The 22605-nt window shown below is 40.5% G+C and overlaps 1 protein-coding gene across 3 annotated transcripts in view; it reads left to right on the top strand.

Annotated features, from left to right (window-relative positions):
• Nucleotides 1-22605, top strand: part of GRM8 (glutamate metabotropic receptor 8) — a 357470-nt gene that overhangs the window by 47992 nt on the left and 286873 nt on the right. For all 3 annotated transcript variants that reach the window (XM_074593173.1, XM_074593253.1, XM_074593342.1), the window contains exon 3: nucleotides 21765-21981. In XM_074593173.1, the coding sequence (XP_074449274.1) occupies nucleotides 21765-21981 (217 nt within the window). The remainder of the gene's footprint in view (nucleotides 1-21764; nucleotides 21982-22605) is intronic.

Raw genomic sequence — 22605 nt, forward strand, 5'->3', positions numbered from 1 at the left:
AATCTTTTTTGTTGTGAGTGTATAATTTAAGATTTCTTTGGCGCAAGAGTATCTTAACAGGTATACCTGTACCAGATAATGCAAGGAATGTGAAAAACAAGACAAAATCTCAGTACCAGTGTAACTTCGGGTTTTTTCAGATAACTAAGTACTCCACAGGAGAAGCAGTCTCTCAGGCAGGCAGAGCCCAAAGTTACATGTGTATTACTGCACATTTGTAATCACATATGCAAATCCTTGCAGCCAGATTGGCTGATGAGGACTTGTTTGCATAACCAGAGTATGACCATTTCGCAGCAACTCTATCATACATAAATCCCTTACTCCTAACAGTTATTTGTCACTATTACCTAATCAAAGAACAAATATTTATAATAACTATGATTATGGAAATCTCTGGCTTTATAATCATTGGGGTACAGGCAGCAATTGGTTCCAGTTTTCACTTTTATTAGTCAGAGAGAGTGAGGAGCAGGGTGTATCCCACTGATGGGCTGCTCCTCACAGCAATGAAATCCTGGCTTTGGGCACTCTCAGAGAGAGAGAGAGCGCGCACAGATTTTGTCAAGAGAGTCATCATCTTTCAGAAGCGTTTTACCGAAAGCATTTTGCCAGAGGCATTCTGCTTAGCAGGAGATTTGTCTAGGGAGGCATTCCCTGGAAGCATTTTCCTTGCAAGGGCTTGTCTGCAGAACTGTTCCCCCGAGGCTTTTCCCCAAGCACAAAGACTTATTCATGTCATAATTCTAATGTTTTAAAAGCTTATTCTTTTTTGTATGATTTTTTTGAGAGATATGTATTTATATACATGTCTATACATTAAGCAGACTAGCTATAGTCTTAAACTGACTGATGTAACGTGTGTCACAAACAGGCTTCTCCAACTACCTCTTCAATTTAAGATCTCTAGTGATCTGCTAGCTGCAAAAATGGCCACTTCAACTTCCCACTTCTTTCATTTAGAGCAAATCCGCTGCTACCTCCTCACACTCCAGATTGCAGATACAGACCCAGAATTGTTCTACCCTCTGTGCACATACATAGCACTCATTTCTGCTGATGGGGATCACACATCCAGTCCAAGCAGGAAGATACCATTCTACATTTAATTCTCTCAGGCAGCAGAACAAAATTAAATTCATGTTCTCATTTTGGGCTTCCTATTTTTCTTGAAAATGATCTTCTGGGCGAAATGTTCTATTGTATTTTGCAGTCTCTCAAAACTCGTCTGTCACCTTTTAGTGAATATGAAACCTCTTTGCTTTTTTTTTAGCATTTGATACTTTGCAGAAAATGTGTATGGATGTGATGACAATTACTAAGTAAAGCTTGCAAGTGAAATGTGCACCTGCTAGATTTCCTTTCTGGCTGGATTTACAGTGCCCTACTCCACTGATTTCAGCAGACTCACTCTTTGCTTACACCATTACAAGTGAAGAATTAAGGAAAAGCTTTCAGAGTAGGAAATAGAGCATCTCCTTTGTGGCTTCTGGATCACTTGAAGTATCTCACAGGGGCAAATCTTTGAGGTATTTCAATATCTGAAGTCAGGGAGACAACCCATGTGCTCAGAATTCGGTACCTCCTAAAGGCACCTACTCTTTGCTGGACTGGACTTCTTAGAGTTTTCACTCCAGTATTTGAAGTAGTTAGCTGCAGATAATGCGTTAATTTGGGAGATAAAGTGCAGTCAAAAGCAAGGTAATTCTCTTTTCAGTGTGCTGTACGGGAGTTATGTTTTAGGCAGCTGCATCTTTTCATTGCTGCGCAGTATTTACCATCATCTTTCCCAAGATGCTCTTGCCCTATTTTCAGAAGTTTGCCTTGAAGTACTACTGATTTTCTTTGGCCTTGAATATTATGCATTATAAATATGATTTGCTTAGAAGTTTGTAATGCCTTTTTATCAGTGGTTGGTATGACTGTGCAGCTGTTCAGCAATTACATACTATGGAGCTGAGCAGAAACTTTAAGACATGAAGCATTTCTAGGGAAGTTTGGTAATTGAAAAAAAAAGTACTGGCTTAAAAATGAAACCTTAAATACTGAAAAATGGAAACAGACTTGTCTCTGAAAATGTTATGATGGTTTTTAATGTCACTGTGTTTGAAGGAATATCCACGAGGAGGGTGCTGGGCTCAGCACTAATTTAAATCACGTTCCCTCCAGTAAAGAAAATTAATTTTAAATGTCATCTGTTTAATTGTTTGTTATGCCTAATTAAAAATGGTAATTTATTTGATTTATTTGTAGCATACTTAATGTGTTGCTTTATTAAAGAAATTACAGAAATTTGATTTATAATTACAAAGATTGACAACTTCGTAAAGTATTTCTTTCAAAATGTTATTACCTGGGACAAAATTAAGACCCTTTTAGTAATGTGGAGTTCTGTCATTCTTGAAAGATGGATAATGGGCAAAGGGAGCATTATATCTTAATGACAAATGAGTCTTGCTTTATGGATGGTAAGCATGATAAGAAGTAAATGTTATTTTTTACCTTCAGAAAGATTTAGCAACCAGTCCCCTTACTTATTTTCACAATGACTTAGCCACAGGGCTTTTATTGTGGTCTGGGACACACAGCATAAGCAAAGGCTCGTTGTATTGGGGAGGCTAGAACTGAAGTGGCACTTGTGCTGGAACAGTAGCTGTAAAGGCTGAGGCTGGAAAGCAAAATAAATCTGAAACTATATATGCTGGAGGAAGAAGTAAACGCTCATAAAAATTAATAAAATGTTCCAAGAGCTGTTCAATGTAGTGATATTTAAGAAAAAGAAATTGATTAGATGAGATGGATATTTTTTACAAAGAACATCTTCAAAATGATGTGGAAAGGGCAGAAATAGAACTAAGGTTTTTCATCTCTTTGCTGATGTGAAATTGACCTTTTTAGCTGCTTGATGGAACTGATGTGTGCTTCAATTTTTTTCTTTCTTTTTTTTTTGTTTTACAAATACATAAACAGCATGTTGCTAAAATGTCTTGAGTTTTATAGATGGTGAAGACTGTCATTCTCAGTAAGGCACTGCTTCTGTAGATGAAAAAGAGAAAGAAGACTTAGCAGACATCTTTCACTTTCCTAGTGGTCTTCAGAGCTAGTGGTGCTCCTTGTGTGAGAAGGCCATGTACCCCTGGAAACTGGTCCTTAGCAGAGAGAGGTGCACATGTGCCTTCCTTACCTTATTTACCGCCCATATTATGGGATCAAAATCAGGATGCATGAGGAGCCAAGAATTTCCTTGGCATTTTGCTAGTGAGGAGCACCACTGGAGCTGCTGTAGAGTGGAGTAGATTCCCTTACTGACAGGAACTGGACCTCAATTCTTGCTGCAGTCTATTTCTACACTCTGTGCATGTACGTGTATGCATATTTTAAGAAATCGGGGGAGTTTATTTCTTGGTTCAATGCAAATTCCCCTTTTTGCGCTGTTGCAGCATGCAATTCTTGCCCATACAGTTGGAAGTCTATTTACTATGAAATCTTTCATGTCTGTTTGCTTTTTAAGGTTCAGCAATATTTTCTAAATCTCCTTTATCATTTTCATGATTTACTGAATGAAATTTAATATACTTTCTTTTCCCCACGGGAAGTCTTAGAGAAAGTAAACCCAGCACCTGACTATGCAGCTGCAATTCCTAAGGTAGCAATGAAATCCGTACAGGTTTGGGATCTTGCATGTTTGCAATGACCGTGTTATATTTACTTTTCTCTGTCAGAACCTAGAGAAGGACTAAACTTAGGTTAGATAATGCCTACTTCCATTTAAATTCTAAATTTAAGCAGGAATTGGGACAAATATTTGCTGGTTCTTTGGTACACAGAAAGATATCTGCATATTATTGAGGCTGTGACTTTAATCTGAGCTCCCTCTGCAGTCACCGGAGACAAACAGGTCTCTAGTAGAGGTTTATCAGTCCATTTAGATGTGAATTACCCAGTGGAAGTTCCTGTCTCTCTTCATGAACTACAGAGAGCACTGAGGACATCTTAACTCAAAGTAAAGTTAAGATCCTGTAAGGTGGGATCAACCAGAGTCCTGCTCAAAGCAAGTTCAGCTATGAGATCCGACCAGTTGCTCATGTCTGTCTGACTGTCCTTATGGTGAAAAAGTTACTCCTCATATCAGTCTGAATCTTTCTTGTTTCAACTTTTGCCTGTTGTCTTTCATGTTGCCGCCATGTACGGCTGTGAAGTCTGGCTGCATCTTCTGATGGTGGAAGGCTGTTGTTCAGTTCCCTTCAAACCACCTTATCTGTGTATGCTGTTACTCAGTCACCCACTCCATTCAGCAATAAGCCCACATTATCCTTGTTCAGCAGTTTGCTATGAATGTACTGGTAGAAGCTCTTTTTGCAGCTTTTGATGTCCCCTCTACTATAGGTGAGCTTTGGCTTTTCTGACACTGTCCCTGCCTGCCCAAGCAATGTTTTCCAATTCCTGTACCTGGTCCCTGCATCCTCCTCCTGTATATTGCCTTTTAATGTCTCTACATCGTAAGTTACCTGCTCAGCCATGCAGATTTTCTGATGAGCTTGGTGGTCTTCCTGAATACTGGGAAGGACAGCTCTTGCACTTGTAGGATGCTGTCTGAAAGATCCACCAGCTTCCCTGAGTTCCTTTACTTTTCAGAGATGCCCTAGGATCACACCTAGCAGTTTCCTGAATAAGTTGAAGTCTGCTGATCCGAAGTCTAGGCTCTGTACTCCACTATCTTACACTAGATATCAAGAAGTAGAGTCCAGCACAGTTTTCCAGTTATTCGCTACTCTCAGCATTACATATCTTTACCTTATTTCTAGTCCTAATTTTTTACTTTCCTCGTTTCAGCTGCTGGATCATGTAATGATTTTATTTATACAAGGAAATAAGTTTTCTGTCAGTGGAGGAAACTAATGTATTAGACTATCAAATCACCTCTCGATCTTTAGTTGTTGAATTCAGTCTTATCTCAGCTGCAAGGCACTACCATTAAGAAGCAGCTGTACTAACAGGTGACTCATACAAGCAGGTGGAAATTATCTGAGATACAGGAAACTTTCCCTGAAGCAGATATAATCAAGTATTAGAGCAGGGATAGTTTTTAGAGAGCTGCTGCTGATATAGTCAGTTGGGGAAAAAAAAAGAAAAAAGAAAAAAGCTTAGGTTTCTAGTTTGTTATTGTTTGAGTTAACATTAAAAGTAAAAACTCAGGGAATAAGTAAGTTTTGACTCTGTAGAGCATCTGTTGACTAATCAAAGCAGGTATTCCAGACTGTGCCTTCCAACTGTTCTTTAGATTGAATGTTTACACTCAATAAAAAGGATAATATATTTTTCACATTCTGAGAGAGAGTTCGGTGTTTAACTTGCTGCCTTTTGCATTCTAAATAGATAAAGCAAATTAACCCATTCTGACTATACATCAGGAATTTATTATTAACTGAAGGTTTGAGCACGTTAATTTTTTTTCCTTTTTTAGATTTCATTTCTGCAGCAGGTATGAGCTGCAGTGAGATAAGACGTGGAAATTGATGCAGTGTGAGAAGAATCTCAAGTGCTTCTTATTTCTTGAGAATATGTGGGCGTGTGTATAGAAGCTTTAAAAAAAATGCGTGCGAGAAGATCACATTTCTGATCGCCTGTTTGATTCTGATTTTTCAACTGCTGCTTTCAGGTAAAAGTCCCTGTCTGTGAAAAGCTTTCTTGACCTTAATAAGCGCTTGGATAGTGAACGTACAGAGCCTGGGACTTAAGCCTCATGTTTTCTGAGTAGTCAATTCAGGGAACAAAAGAAATATGCATTAGTTTTGTTTTATAGCTTCAAGAGTTAGGGTAAGGAGAGCCTGATTGTTAGTTTTCTTTCTGGAAGTTTCTTCCGTAGAGCTGAGATTTCCAAAGTTTATGGTGAAATGGTAGCATGGGGACAACCCAGTAATTTCCATGCAGAAATGCTTCTTGGTAGTGCTTTCTGTGTTATGTGACATCTGTGCATCCAAGCTGTGAAACAGAGGTCTGAAGAGGGATTTTCTGTTTGTTTCTTTGCTTTTAGGAAAATTTGAGAAAATACCGCTAATAATATCAGTAGTTTGTGGTTTGAAGCGATCAGTGGGAGGGGCAAAGTAAAAATCGCCATGTGGACAAAGTGATGGTATAATGTAGCTGCCCTAGAGCTTGCGCAAAGATTTAAATGACCTCCTGTCTTGCCAGCTGCCAGTATTTGCTGAGCCTTTTCATGCCCCTATAACTTAATCTAGAGGCCTTAAAGCAACGGTACTACCTGTGCACTTAGTGTCTCATTCTCACTGATGTGTCCGTGACTAGGAGGAAAATAAATGAAGTGTCCCAGACACACTGGCTTCTTTCTGTTGGTGCAGTCATGAGATGCTCCGTGAGTTCTGGCATGGTGTAGGGCAGTGCCATGGTCGGTTCTCTCTGTGTGCAGCCCCTGGCTGTGATCCCACGGGACTGGATGGAGGGGCATCAGTGCTAGCACCCTACCTCAGTTGCAGAAACCCAGAAGGGGTTTTCATTCTTGGCGTACTAAGAAAAATGCAAAGCCTTTGCCTCTGCGGAGTTCTGCCTCTGCTGTTCTGCTCCTGCCTGCCGTGGCACCACAGCCGTGCTCTGCCTCCTGCGGGGCTGCACTGGGGTGGGCAACCAAGCTCTGCTCTTGCCTGTGGTTCCCTCCGTGTTGGCTAGCGAGGCAAAGCACCCCAGGTGAGGGCCTGGGTTTCTGCAGGCAACTGCCTGCCTGAAAAACGGATTTTGCTCTGCAGTCGACTGCAGGACAGAGCAGGCTCCGGAGACTCCAGCCCTGAGGCTCGTGTCCATCAGGCGGTGCCGAGTGAGTGAGCTGGCCTCTGGAGGTGCCCTTCACTTTGACACCCTGGGGGGTTAGGGGACTGTGGGGGTATTGGCCACCAGCAAAAGCACTGAGGGTAGCTCTGTTTTTATTCTTACATATTCTGCACAAAACTGTCCTCTGTATATGGAGAAGTGTGTTTGAAACCATTCGCTCTTTTTGTTAGAGTCTGATTGTTGTGATGCCTGTGTATATAAAGCCAAAATCTTTCTCTTGCTTGAGTAAAATATTGTTAATTGCTGGCTCAGACAAATTAAGTGAGTGGAAAGGAGATATATATATATATATATAAAAAATAAAGTGTGCAGGGAAAAATGCTCAGAAATAAGAGGTAAGACTCTGATTGATGCACAAACATATAGAAAACAACTTTATTCAATTGTATGGGGAATTATGTCAGGCACTAATTTATCTTATCCTTATAGAGAGTAAAATCACAATTCTTTAGAAATCTGACACAAAATATTTGCAGATTTGTTTGAAAATGGCATAATTCAGCTGGACCTCGTAATTGTTTTCATAAATCTGAAGAGTTATATTTGGACTACCTAGCCCAGATAAAATAAGTAGGACCTTGAAAAACCCTCTTATGTGCCAAAAGTGGCACTCAGACATCTCAGTCTGTGATCTGAGATGTTCTCGGATCTGTGTAACTTCTGGTATCTAATTTTGGCCACTAAAGTTCTCTTGACATTTGCAGTTCTGTGGCCACATTTCCCCACAAGGGTGGCCACCTTGGCAGTTATTATTGTCTACTTGTTTGGCAAATAATAATTTATTCAGTGTCAAGTGTACCTCAAGAAGTGAAGACCAGATCCTGGGACTTGCCCCAGCCCAGATACATTGCAGAGCTGTGCAATTATGTCTGCTGCACTTGTTTGTTCTCCAGCTTTATGCAACTCATCCACGCAGGGTCCTGCTGCCATTGGAGGGCGAGAGGGTCCTCCTCGTCTGAGTTTGGCCAGTGTTAGAGTAATCCCTTGGGAGATATGATTCAGGTTATACATATGCTGAAGGTGATACGAGAGCCATGTTTCATGCTTTGGCTTTTGCTCTAACCCTTTCTGAATTGGTTTCTAGAGGAAGGGGACTTGAGGGAGGTCATTAGCCCTACACAAAAGAAGAGCTCTCAACTAAGATTGAAGATGCAATTGAGTTAAAGTGGGATCTGTGGCAACTAGCTTTTCTTTAAAAAATAGAGATGGCAACATTTTCCTCTTCTCCAGGCTTGTTTTTAGAAGAGAAGTGTGAACCGGTCTTATGTGTGGAAGATGACTTTGGGCAATTAACTGCCGTCTTGGTTCCACCTACTCCAGAAATAAAAAATCTTGGACACATCTCTTGCTTGGTATTTCCTACTGGCTAGCTCAGGAAGTATCATGTGAATCCCATTCTAAGGTGTTTAACTTCACCATATGTTACACAGGCAGCCCATGTGCCAGACAGAGCCTGCAAATTCTGTTCCAATAAACCTCAGTGCTTTGTTGCCTTTATGATTAAAAAGTAAGACCTACAAGCTGTGAAAGAGAAGACAGACTAAAGACATAAGACATCAAAACCAAATGCTTCAAAGTTGTGTGGGTTGGGTTGGTGTTTGGTTGTGTGTGTGTGGTTTTTTTTTTGGTTTTTTTTTTGAGAGATGTAGATGACATTGATATTCCATGGAAAAATATGTTGATTTCCTTCAGTTAGCAATTTTAAACCAACCCTCCCAGTGCCTGGAAGTGGATAGGTGACACTGATATGCAGAAATACATTTGTGAAGCAATTTCAATAAGTAGATAGAAATGGAATTGTATCAGGCTCAGCACAGGCTGGCATTCCCACACCACTTGTCATCAGGAGCATCCACTCAGGCTTTTGATGTCTCCAATGTTTATTCAATGCACTTGACACTTTTAAATCTAGTTTAGTGTAATTTTGCTTTTGATGGGGTCTTTTAACATATGCAGCAACAGACTGAGGGAGGACAATTTCAAAATAAAAGATGTTCACTCATCAAAAGCTGCTGTAGTATTCAGAAGCGGTACACTCGTTCCTAATACAAATCATTTGTGCACAGTATACAAAAGGAGATTTCCAAAGACTACTGATCAGTACACCAGTGCGCTGCATTCAGTAGCTGCAGTCTGGTAAACATGGGGTTCTCTTAAAAAGATCCACATTAAAGCTGGACTTATAAAAACAGGTGTTATGCGTCAGTCAAAGGAAAGATCTTCAACAGTTGAAGTGTATAAAGGTTCCCAATATTTGGCTGGAACAGGACCAATTGGTTTCTTGTTCTGCCCCAACAAAGACACTGAATTCTGTGAAATATGTTGTGGGCTGGCATCAGCATTTTCACCCCCTTTTAGGTGAAAGCAAAGGTTTGTATGGAGCCCCAGGGCCAAGGTTCCCTCGGTTGCCTGCTGAAGCACTGCCTGGCTGTGCTGGGTGGCAAAGGTGCGCTGATAACTGCAGGTGTGGAGGCAGGCAGGGGAGCCGCTTCTCGGGGCAGCGGAAAGTGGTTGTCAACAAGCTCTGCCTCGGACTATTGACAACCTGCCAGAAATGTGGGGTGTGACTGGGATTGCTGAAATGTGGAAAAAAAAAATTAGTGGTGGAGCTTTTTGAGCTTACTGAAAGCTCCTCACACCCTCTTCTTTCAGCATCCTGCTGAGCCGCTGAAGTAGGGTGTTCATGGTGGGGCCAGACTTACAGGATCAAGCTAACTGAGGAGGACTTTAAGAACCTTCAAAAAGACATATATATCATCTGTATTTGGACTTAGAGATATTGGAGAGTCACAGCTAGGGAGGAAATCTGCATTGCACTAGCCAGGAAGGCTAAGGCTAGCACTCAAACAAGGCTGTATGGTGGTGATAAGAGTAAACTGATTTATACTTAAATTGCAATGCATAAAAATAGGGAATAGGAGAATTTGCAGAAATGATGTAAAATGCTCATCCAATATAGGCTTTTTTTCTTACATCAAATATTGCTTTTGCTGACTTTGTGGATGTGTTCCCGATGCAGTCAGAGAGCAAAAATGCCTATTATGGGGAAGGAAGCCTTACTTAGTAGAGGAGAGTGAGTGGTGACCCTGCACAGGCTTATTTCACAGAAGAGGAGTTACCCTTTGCCCTTTCTGTTGGGCCAAGCGGAAATACTCAGTATCTCTGTACCATAGGCTGCCAAAGGGGAGAAGCAGGGCTGGAACTGAGAATCTTAAATCAGCTGTTTAGAAACTAATCGGTGTCCACTCTTCCTTCTTACTTCAGTCAAGTTGTGGTTGAGAAGGGATGAGGGAGTGAGAAGAGGTAGGGAAAGCAGGTGTGGAAGAATATCTGGGATATTCTTCATTTCCAATGCACCTGTCCAGTTCATAGATTTTAAATACTTAGGTTTTCACAAATTTCCAAAATTCTGTAGGAGCTGTTGGAGACAGTCTTCAGACCAGTGAGAACATAGTCCTACTTGGTATATATGCTGTGTGGTCTCACTTGGGTTGCCTGGATTTTCATCTCTCTCCTTGCCATGATGCTTTTGATAAGTTAATCCATGGATTGATGTAGTGATAAACCACAGTGTTTAAGTCAGAAATCAGAATGGAAATCTGGTAATGATGGAGAAGAAGAGACATTGCCATATGGTGTTCAGGAACCATGTGGAGGAGGATGCCTTTTTTCCACAGCTACTCTACTATTTTTAAAGTTCATTTTGAATAGAAAGGAAGGTTTGGATATCACTCCTATCGGCCTCAGAGCTTAATTCATAAATAACTTCCAATCTTTTGATTGGAAAAGTTTTGCTTTTTCCTTCAACTCTTGTACCAGCAGCAACTGGACTTAGTATCTTACTGTGGTAATACAGGAGACATTCAACTTTTTGGAAATGGCTTGGGACTGGCTAGTGTTTTCTCCTTGTAACTTCTAAGGTTGAAAACTCAAGGTAAAATTGTTTAATTGTTTTAAGTTTATTGTTTCAAGAAATGAACACACAAAAAAAGGGGACATCTGTCATTTCTCGTCTTCCAAGTCTGTAATATGTGGATTTAAAATGATGCTTTTAATCCTATATGAACCACCTATGCTGCAGAAGGAATCCTTAGCAATGGTGAATCATAGGGTTTCCCTTAATGCACTCTGATATGAGGTAGCCAGGTCATCAGCGTAAGGCAGACAGACTACAGGAAGGCTGGGCTTTCTGGGGCCATAGCCAAAGTGTAGGCAGCATACCCTACAATATGTGAAAGCATCCGCTCAAACACTGGGCGTATGTGTCTGGCCAGCTGGGCCCCACTTACGTATCACAGAATCATAGGGTTGGAAGGGACCTCTGGAGATCATGTAGTCCAACCCCCTGCCAGAGCAGGGTCACTTAGAGCAGGTTACACAGGAACTCATCCAGGTGGGTTTTGAATGTCTCCAGAGTTGGAGACTCCACCACCTCTCTGGGCAGCCTGTTCCAGTGCTCTGCCACTCTCAAAGTAAAGAAGTTCCTCCTCATGTTTAGGTGGAACTTCCTATGCTCAAGTTTGTGCCCGTTACCTCTTGTCCTGTTGCCGGGCACCACTGAAAACATCCTGGCCTCATCCTCCCGACACCCACCCTTTAAGTATTTATAACTGTTGATAAGGTCCCTCCTCGGTTGTCTTTTTTCCAGACTGAAGAGACCCAAATCCCTCAGCCTTTCTTCATAGGAGAGTTGTTCCAGTCCCCTAATCATCTTAGTAGCCCTTTGCTGCACCCTCTCCAGCAGTTCCCTGTCCTTCTTGAACCGGGGAGCACAGAACTGGACACAGTACTCCAGATGCAGCATCACCAGGGCAGAGTAGAGGGGGAGGATGACCTCCCTTGACCTGCTGGCCACACTCTTCTTGATGCACCCCAGGATGCCATTGGCCTTCTTGGCCACAAGGGCACATTGCTGGCTCATGGTCATCCTGTTGTCCACCAGGACTCCCAGGTCTCTTTCCACCGAGCTGCTCCCCAACCTGTCCTGGTGCATGGGGTTATTCCTCCCCAGGTGCAGCACCCTACACTTGCCCTTATTGAATTTCATAAGGTTCCTCTTTACCCAGATCTCCAGCCTGTCCAGGTCTCCCTGTATGGTGGCACAGCCTTCCAGTGTGTCAGCCACCCCACCCAGCTTGGTGTCATCGGCAAACTTGCTGAGGGTGCACTCTATCCCCTCATCCAGGTCATTGATGAATATACTGAAGAGGACTGGACCCAGCACTGACCCCTGGGGAACGCCACTCGTCACTCACCTCCAACTAGACTCTGTGTCCCTAATCATGACCCTCTGAGCTCTGTCTTTTAACCAGTTATCTATCCACCTTACTGTCCATTCACCTAACCCACACATCCTAAGCTTCCCTATGAGGATCCTGTGGGAGACCATGTCGAAGGCCGTGCTAAAGTCAAGGTAGACAACATCCACCGCCCTCCCCTCATGTATCCATCCAGTCATGCCATCATAGAAGGCTATCAGATTAGTCAGACATGATTTCCCCTTGGTGAATCCATGTTGAGTACTTCTGATAGCTTTCTTTTCCTCCACATGCCTTGAGATGACGCCCAGAACGAACTGTTCCATCATCTTTCCAGGGATGGAGGTGAGGCTGACCAGCATGTAGTTCCCCGGCTCCTCCTTCTTGCCCTTTTTGAAGATTGGAGTGACGTTGGCTTTCCTCCAGTCCCCAGGCACCTCACCTGTTCTCCAGGACCTTTCAAAGGTGATGGAGAGTGGCCCAGCAATGACTTCTGCCAGCTCCCTCAGCACTCTCGGGGGCATCCCATTGGGGCCCATGGACATGTGAATATTTAAGTGACCTAATTGATCCCTCTCTTGATCCTCCTCAACCAAGGTGAAGTCTTCCTCTTTCCCTGTTACTTTCTCCAAAGTCTGGGAATCCTGAGGGCTGGGCCGAGCAGTAAAAACTGAAGCAAAGGTGGCATTCAGTAACCCCGCCTTCTCCGCATCCTCCGTCACCATGGCTCCTGTCTCATTCAACAGTGGGTCCACAACTTCTCTGGTCTTCCTTTTGCCTCCTCCTCCTTTTGTATCTTCACATTGTCCACAACTGTGGAGAAAGCTGTGAACAATACAAAATTTGGTTTCCCTCCCCATGATATTTTTCAGTTACTTCTACCTCATGATGTTAAGCCAGCAGCATGGGTAGCAAAAGGATAGTAATACTTCTCAGCCTGTGGTGTAAGCTGAAGTGACCTTGCATCATGAAAAAGTGAATGCAAAGATGAGAATTGTCCATTAAGCAGAGCACCCATCTTGCATCCTGCTGAGAGCACCTTCTTCTTCCATAGAGATGGTCTCTGTAATCAGAAAAATTCCTGTGGACAATTGCGGGTCACCAAGGGTAAGTCTCTGAAGTCGCCTGCTGTGCTACCATATACTGATTAGTAAATGAATGTAAAGGAAACCTGATTTGGACTGAGGAATACTTTATGAGCTACTATGTAAATTTATTACTGCTGAGTAGTAACAGAAAGTTGACTTTGTTATTTCAGACCAAAAGTAATGCACATCTTTGTATATTTTTCTCGAACTCATCAAAAGAGATTACAGTTCCAGACACTGACATGACAAGCTCTAATGAGGAAAGTAGGGCTAAAAAAGCTTTGAAATATCAGAGTTCACACTGTGCTCAGCAGAGATTGACACAAGTCTAACATATTGATATACATAATGAAGTGTGGGTTTCCCAACAAGTCAAAAAGGAATTTTAATAGTTTAAGAAGTCCCTAAAGCTATCTGACCATCCTTGGCTTCCCGTTTGATCTGATGATTGGAGAACATAAGAAACTGTGAAGGAAGAGCTAACAGCCATTCCCAAGCTCAAGGTCCCCCCCCCCCTCGCTTCTTGTGATTTGATCTCAGTATGAATATTACTCATTTGATCTGCTGCTTCTGCAGTTTATCATTCAGTGCCTGGACCTCAGCTGGGTTTAAAATATTTAGAAAGAGGCTGCCTACAGATGGTGGATAATTTAATGTGCAACTGCTTAACATAGTTGGTTTTCAGAGAGGCAAACCCCAGGATTTGAAATGATGTGGAAATATCAGAACAGAGCTCCCTTACTGAGAAAATGTCATTGTTAAACATTTATCAATAGACTCGCTTGCACAGAACATTGATGACAGTTCAAGCTGTCCTTAGATGGATTCTCATCCTCCTGGAGTTACACAGCAATGCACAGTGTGACAAGATGTGCTTCAGCTGTAAAAATGTTCGTAATGCATAAATATCCTTTTAATGTTTTTGCCCTAAAGTGCACCACACAGCACAGAGACCCATACTTTCCAGAGAGGTGCATTTGTTTTGTAGATGCTGCATCTATTATGGGATTTGAGATTGTGATATCACATTATTATTACTATTTTTTTCTATGGTATCCCGTGTGTGTAATTAAAAGTAATGACTTCTAATGAGTCCCTGACCTACTTCAACCCACTGGAAGGAGACTAATTCTAAAATTCAAACACTTTTTACATTGTACGCATTCCTCCTTTGTCGCATCCTGTTCTACCAGGGCAACACAGCAGGTGACAAACTGAAATACACTTGCTGTAGCACATCTGGTTACACTTTATGAGAGGTATTTTCTGGCTGTTGGGGATAGAATGCAATGCAATGGAGCTTTAATATTTTTTTTTCATCCCATAATCTGATACTATACAATTACATGTATTAACGATAAGAAACTACTTTCTCTGGTGAGACCCCACCTGGAGTACTGCATCCAGCTCTGGAGTCCGCAACACAAGAAGGACATGGACCTGTTGGAACGGGTCCAGTGGAGGGCCACGAAGATGATCAGAGGGCTGGAGCACCTATGCTATGAGGACAGGCTGAGAGAGTTGGGGTTGTTCATCCTGGAGAAGAGAAGTCTTCGAGGAGACCTTATAGCAGCCTTCCAGTACCTAAAGGGGGCTTACAGGAAGGATGGGGAGGGACTCTTTATCGGGGAGTGTAATGATAGGACACGGGGTAACGGCCTCAAACGGAAAGAGGGGAGATTCAGATTGGATATCAGGAAGAAATTCTTTATGGTAAGGGTGGTGAGACACTGGAACAGGTTGCCCAGAGAAGCTGTGGATGCCCCATCCCTGGAAGTGTTCAAGGCCAGGCTGGATGGGGCTTTGAGCAGCCTGGTCTAGTGGGAGGTGTCCCTGCCCCTGGCAGGGGGGTTGGAACTAGATGATCTTTAAAGTCCCTTCCAACCCGAACCATTCTGTGATTCTGTGTAATTCAGTTTATTCAGAATACTGTACTTGCTAGCTCATTTGACCACCAGAGATAACCTCAGAATAAGTGTGATAATTACTGTGATTGTAGCTGGGAAAAGAAGAGAAAATGAGCAATAAAATAGGATTTCCATGTTTGATTTTATCCCCGTGTTTTCACTGGGCTAGCGACTGCATCTGCCTCTGTAATTTTTCACATACCAGACCAACCTATTGAAGAAATAATTTTGTTGGTAACAAACCATGCTGCATTGATTCTCAGCTATGTCTTTTTTTCATGAAACGATCAGTGCAGCTCATTGAAGATATGTTCTGCTCAGGAATATGTCTTCTGAACTGATGACAACAGAAGTAAAGTAAAGCCAGTGAAAGAGTAATAGGAAGTGAAAAGAAAGAGGAAAGTAATTTACCCATCCCAGCTCAGAAACATTTAGGTGTGATGGATCACTTCTGTCCCCGTGTTTGGGGAAAAAATAGCAATAGCTATGTTGCATTTTATCACAAAGACTATGTCTTTGCACAACACATATACAAATATGTAGGGAACTTTCAAAAGATGTGAAACTACCTTATCATTAGCTCGTCGTCATTAAGTGTATGAATTGCAAGCACCCTTGACAGGAACTGCTATGATATTTACTGCAAATAGAATGACTTGGAAAAATTCAAATGGATTTAAAAATATTCCTGCCTTCCAAGTGAAATCGACTAATGGCAGCTTTCAGATTATACTTTTGTTCTTTCCCTTTCCAAAGCTTTTAAATTCTACCAGACTTTTTTGAACTAAATACATTTTAAATTGCATTCATCTAGGTGAAAAAGCATACCTGTTTGTTTCTTTTCTTTTGCTTTTGCTCTAGCTGATAGAAACGCGCTTTTTGGGGGGGTGAAATCTGTGGTAATTCTTGAACAAGATTTATTGCTGGCCACGCGACCAGCACTGTGGTTGAGTGTCCTTAACATACAGAGAGAGAGCATCAAGTGTATAAGCCTAAATATATATAGTTTAGATTTACACATGTTTATACATATAAATGAATATCTATATACATCTACTGGGAAATATATTGTCACAGATCCCTTGTCCTCTTGGTAAAATCCATGGAAAGAGGCTGAAATGGAAAACTTCATATGCTGAAACTTTTCCACATCAGCTCTAGCAGAGGTGGTTTTTGTAGCCAGTGGAGTTTGGCAAGTTGTCACCCTGCTCAGCTGCTCTGAGCTTTGAATGGGGCATCTCACATCTCCAGTGGTGTTACAGAGTCTTAATGTGTTGTATCTTCCCAGGATGATTTAATGTTGGTTTATTTTGAAAATGAATGAAATGAAGTTTCTAATGATGGCATGGGTGACCTATTCCGTTTTTGTCATAGATGGGAAGATGAAGACACAGCAGAAGGAAGTTGATCATTAGCTGTGCACAGATGTCTTAATAGTCATGTGTAGCCAAAATGAGCGGGATTGTGAGATTCAGTGGAAGACATGTAGCTGTTTACAGTATTGTTCTACACAGTGTGTATAATAGTTGAATTAATCTCCCAGGCTCCCTTTATGGTCGGTGGAGAGAAATGGCAAGTTTCAGGGTGTGTTTCATCTCCTCCTACAGTTAGTAACAAAAAAGAAGATTTTAAATCTCGTTTGGTATAGTGTGAGATGTTATTAGGCCTCATCAAACTCTTTTGAATCTTGAATATCTACCCTGAATAAGTTTAGCATTGCTGTACTGCAGGCTGACACATTTTTCAGAAGTGAAAGCAGGTTAAGATGATGCTCTGGCTGATGGCAATTTACAAATGTGACTAATAGCTAAAATAGAGTGACCTCAGCTCTCATCCAGCAACTGTCCAATATCTAGGCCCTGAGGATTCATTTCACTGCTGTGAGTTTTTTGTACTCACAAAGAACTCCTTCTTGTTGTACAGGAGAGGGAATAAAAATCTTGAAAAGACAGGGCCATTAATGATTAATGATAGACATTTAAAATTCAAAAAAATCACCAAGTTGAAAACGTGTTTCCACAGTCAAATTTTATTTCAAGCACTTTTACTCCTATGCAGGCTTTATTAGTTGGTGGTAAAATGCCAGTTGATATTGAGCCATCACTAACCGAAAGTTTATTGACTTCAATTTGTTAGCTACAATTATTACTATTTTTAATGTACTATTGCTAATATTCCTCAAAAAAATGACTGCTCAGTGATGAGAAAATGGAAAAGGGAAATAAAATGCTAGTTGATATGTTAAAGCTAGTGAAAGGACTGAGTGGGTAGTGAAATTGAAGATGCGAGTGATTTAAGCCCATTACGCTGGGTGAGTGTACAGCACAGTTACTGCTGCAACTCGTAATCAGTAATGTTCAAAATTACTGGTGATTCCTTTCTCAGGTCTTTTTTCTTATGAGCTTGGCTCATTTCACTGTCTGCTACTCTGCTCCCAAATCATGCTTGCTTTCAGCTGAAAGGCTGTATAAAGGAAGACGGTATTTGAGATGGCCAGCTGATACTTTACATTGACAAATGTAGCATGCAAATGGATTAGAAAGCTCAATAAAAAACGTTCCAGTGAACTTCTGTCCAAAACCCGGACAGCATGTCATTGAAGAGAAGGCATGCTAAGAGCTGCCTGCTGTGGTGAAGATGCTTTACTGGAAGGGCAAACCTAGGTCATGTAGTTTCTTCTACCGTCCTCAGTACAGCATCTCTATGTTTTTGGGTTTGGATCCCAGCACTGGACCCACCAAACAGATCCAGGGTAATGCTTCCCTGTGAATAGTTCTGGATTCAGGAGTGCTACGTCACTTTTCTTTTCAGTGTACAGGGGACTGACAGTGGTTTAGCACTTAGCTGAAATAAATTAAAAGTTACATTAGCCACTTTTGGCACTTGTGAAGTTGTGCACACATTCTCCATCAGGGAGCAGAAGTCCGTTCTGCAGTAATGCTTGGTGGGCATCTCGTGCAGATGTTGTTTGCTGTTTGAAGTGCTGCCACAGTCACGCTTTGTGGACAGTTAGTTCTAAAATTAACTATTCCATCTTCTGTAATCCTCTGGGAAGGGGAGATCTTTAGACACAGTTTTAAATCAGCTTGGAGATGTATACAAGAAGATCCAGAAAAAACAGACTATTTTTGACTGCTTGTTTTGACTTGAATGTATTTTCAAGGCTTAGCCTGTCTACTTAGTTCTCAGGAATCCTTTTTCTTGTCTCTTTTGTTTTTTTTTTAAATGGTTTTATTTTTTTTAAGTATGCGGAATCATTTCCTGATGCCGGTGGATAATAGAATGAGATGAAGCCACCACTGACTTAGATTATAGGACTGAGGGATAGCTGGTAGCTCCCACTAGAAGCTGAGAGTTTATCAGCAGATTATAGGTTAACGGGAGGCAGTGGCTGAACGACAGGGTAAGAAAGAACAGAAAAAAATATATCAATGAACATTCAAACATGAATGTGACAGCTGTTGTCTGACAACTGATTCAAATGTAGTTATATAATTCATTGGGTTTTTTTGCTTTTTTCCCCTTGAAGAAAGGGAACTACGCTATTAACAGTGCTATATAGTACACTTAAGTACAATGTAAATGTTCCACATATTGTATTTAATTTTGAAAATTTAGATTGAGAAATCTAGAGTGAGAAATATAAAACCCCTTTACAGGTCTCTTTCAAAATGCGAATTTATGTCTCATGGGGCCAGTGGAACTTAAAGTATAAATACAGTCTGTATTTAGGGAATTTTAAAAACACATATTACTGAATTGATAGAGCATAACAGTTCCCTTGCTTAGGCAGCATTATGCTCTATCTTGTAAAATGTACTTGGGGACATGTAAAATGGTTTATTAAACCTACAGTCCATAACTAGAGTTGTTACATTTTAATGTATATATTTTTCATTCATGGATTATTGAACCACTAAATCCTAACAATTTGTCCTCATGCCAAACAATTTCTTTGAGTATTGTTCTGAGTCTTTTCAGTAACTGTGTAACTGTTGGAACATACCCCAATCCTCAAATTTTAAGGCTATTTTTCAGTACCCCCCTGAATACAAATGTACATTTAAAAGCAGGCAAGGAAGGAAGTTCCTCTTTCCTTTTGCATAAAATCCATGAGGTATTTCTGGCTGGAAGGTCTGCAGTTTTGGGGAGAAAATTCTTGAACATGAAGTGTTGTCTATAACCATGAGGGATGTATACAAAAAGAAATAAGGAAAATAACTACATATTCCATGCATGATTTTTTCTCAAAACTTGGAGATGGCTTGCTATTTAGAGAGTGTCTTTCTCCCTACCTTTAAATGTCATATTGTTCTTTCATGCTAGGGAAAAGTAGGCAGAAGTTATAAAACAGTGGTGATTTAAGCCTAATAAGTATGCCAAATGATTTCAGGATACTGGGTTTGGACTGTATTTACCTTCTATTTTCTTCCACTATTATTAGAAATAACGCTAGAGAAGAAGCTGAACCAGAAAGACCTGAAGAAGTAGGAAAGTAATGTCGATTCTCTTCATTTTCCAAAGCCCCAAATAAGTGATATTCACAGTACATAAAATATCTTTATTGATCTGAAACATTTCATTGCTGTGTTGTACCAACAGCTCTCCTGCAAACACATATCTAGGATTTGTTATTCCTCTCATGGCTGAAGAGAAACAGGAATGGAGAAAGTTAATGGATATAACTCTGTGGACTAGACATCAAGATTTTCAATGACAAAATATCCGTCTAAAAGATCTCTTACTAGTGTTGATTTCATGAACATTATTGATAAAATGGCTTTCAGCAAAGCACCGATACCATAGTATTCGTGAAATGGCACACCGAGGAGCAAAATGAGTAAAATCACAGAGGTTGCCTTTATTTTTCTTCCATCTGGAAAAAGACGACTGGTTTGGAGTAATAGAGCGAATTTAGAATGGGGATGATAAGTGCTCTAAATGCGCATAATTGTGTTATTACAGGCCAAAATCTCTTGTCTGTAAAGAGATAAAGATGATTCAAACATTTTCTAAAAGAAAGGGAATTTATACAAGGCAGGTTTTGTAAGGGCAATTTATCCTTTATTTTTACTTGGTGGATCATTGCTGTGCTAGGAATACTGATTTCCATGAGATATAACCTTTAGCTTATTTTTTCTGTGATCCTCCCTTTCCTTTTTTCCTTTTCTCTCTGGTTGCTATTATTACAACATTTCAGATTATTTATTCTGAGGCGTTTCCATGAGTATAAAATTTCTTAAAGAAAAATAGAGCCAAGATACATAAGACTTTATTTTGTTTGCTTCTGACTGAGAAATGATTTTGCCATCCCTTAGGCTATAAACTGTTTTTTCACGCTGTAAGAGTCTACGCTGTCTTTGCAGGTGTGGTTAATGACCAGACTCTTTGAATCCCTGTTATTTGCCTCAAATCCATTTTTTAGTTTGTGCTGATGAGGAGGCGCTGTACAGGACCTAAGGGTTGCACTGAAACCTTCTCCTACAGCATCTAATATGACAGTGAGCATTTCCCAGATCACCTGTTATCTGGGACTACTAAATTCGGTTCTCAACAGAATCAATTTAGGAACTCTGTTCAGATGGCTCTCTTGAAGACTGCTTTATGTTTTGTAAGATGTGAATTAAGCACCTGTTATTAATATAGATTACAAAAGCAATGCAATATTTGGAGTATATTTCATTTTAAGCTAGTGACTATTTCATCAGTTTTACCACTTTAAATGAAAGAATCTTTCCCCTTTTAAGTGATCATGAATGTTAATTATTTTTTCTTGCACCATAATACTATTCAGAATAATTGAATATTGCTTACAGACAGCTTCTTCTGGACATTGCCAAACAATTTATTTAAGATAAGAGTTAATAGAAAAATCACCCCATCTTTTTTTCTATGGAAATAGTAATTTATTTAAAAAATGTATTTCAGTTATTTAATGGGATTTTTGTTGTTTTTTTGTTTCTGCAAAGAATGTTGTGGTGATTTCTACAAAGGTTACCATCCTTGTAATCTTTCTCCTTCTCTATATGTATATTGTATATGGATAACTACATTTTTTTTTGGTGTTTTTCATCGGATAGCTTTTGGTATTAAATGCATAATCTCCATATTCTTAAATCATGCACAACACCATATTAAAACTGGAAAATGAAAAAGCTATGCCAATGAAAGCTTAAAAAATAGGAATGAAATGGGAAAGCACAGTTGCATGTACATAAATAAACAAAACAATGGAATGGAAATAATCTAAATTTGACTCATAAAATTTAAGTGCAGTGTTTTTAAGAATCACAGTCAAAACCGACCTTTTAATCTTCTATAGTAATAGTAAGAATTCCTCCTTTTTTTTTTTTCTTTTATTTTTTTATCTTCTTCTGTTCCTATCAGAGCCAGGATCAAAAAAGAAGTTGTTACACTTACATGTCAAGAATCATGATATCTGGCAAAAAGCAGAATGCATTATTTCTTGGTGAGAGTGTTATGCAATCAGACTTGACTGACATTTTACAAAATCTGAGATGCTTTCTGATCATTTGATTTAATTAAAACAAGATATTCAGTTCTGCACAATGCTCATGCATAATCTATTTTAAGCCTTTCAAACGTATACGTATATAGTGTGAAATGGTGTTAGATTGGCTTGAATGACTTGTCATTCTATTTTGCAGATACCTCAAATCAGCTATGCATCTACAGCTCCAGAACTGAGCGATAACACCAGGTATGACTTCTTCTCTCGAGTGGTCCCACCGGACTCCTACCAAGCACAGGCCATGGTTGACATCGTGACGGCCCTTGGGTGGAACTACGTGTCGACGCTGGCTTCTGAGGGCAACTATGGAGAGAGCGGTGTGGAGGCATTCACCCAGATCTCCAGAGAAATTGGTGAGTGCGTGTTTATGAGGTTTTGTATTTGTAGCTGCAGGGTTACAGAGCATTGCCGAGCTCTCCCCAGGTCTATGCAGAGTGATCAGAACACCTTCAGGCATGTTACCTGGCCTCAAGTGGAGGGGCTCATGGAGGATTTTGCTGCTCACGCATCTGCCAAGGTGACAGTTCTGGCAGCAATTTAAGAAGAGCTCTTGAGAGACGCAAAAAACGTCTGTCTCTTGCGCCTTTTGGAAAGGGGGAGCTCCTTGATGAGTCAGGGGCAAAAAGCAACCACCAACTAAATTACAGCCAGATTAGAGCAGTTGTGATTGATTTAGTTTAGGAAAATCATAATCCTATGAGATCTATTGTCCATGTCCAGCACTGATAAATCTAGGGGTTTTAATTTTGATGAATTTGAAAAACAACAAAAAAATCTGTGAAGTACAAAGATACACCCTTGTTTTTCCTTCAGGATGAAATGGGCTATATAAATACAGGCATTATTATAGGAAGTATATTTAAGTCCCTTTGATCTTTTTTTTTTTTTTTTTTTTTTATTTTCACTCTTCCATAGTTATTTCTGGACTGAAAAAATGTCTCTTTCTCAGGAGCAGTAGGTTTTGGACACCAAGGAAT

Source organism: Larus michahellis, chromosome 1 (assembly GCF_964199755.1).
Source record: "Larus michahellis chromosome 1, bLarMic1.1, whole genome shotgun sequence".
NCBI classification, from domain to species: domain Eukaryota; kingdom Metazoa; phylum Chordata; class Aves; order Charadriiformes; family Laridae; genus Larus; species Larus michahellis.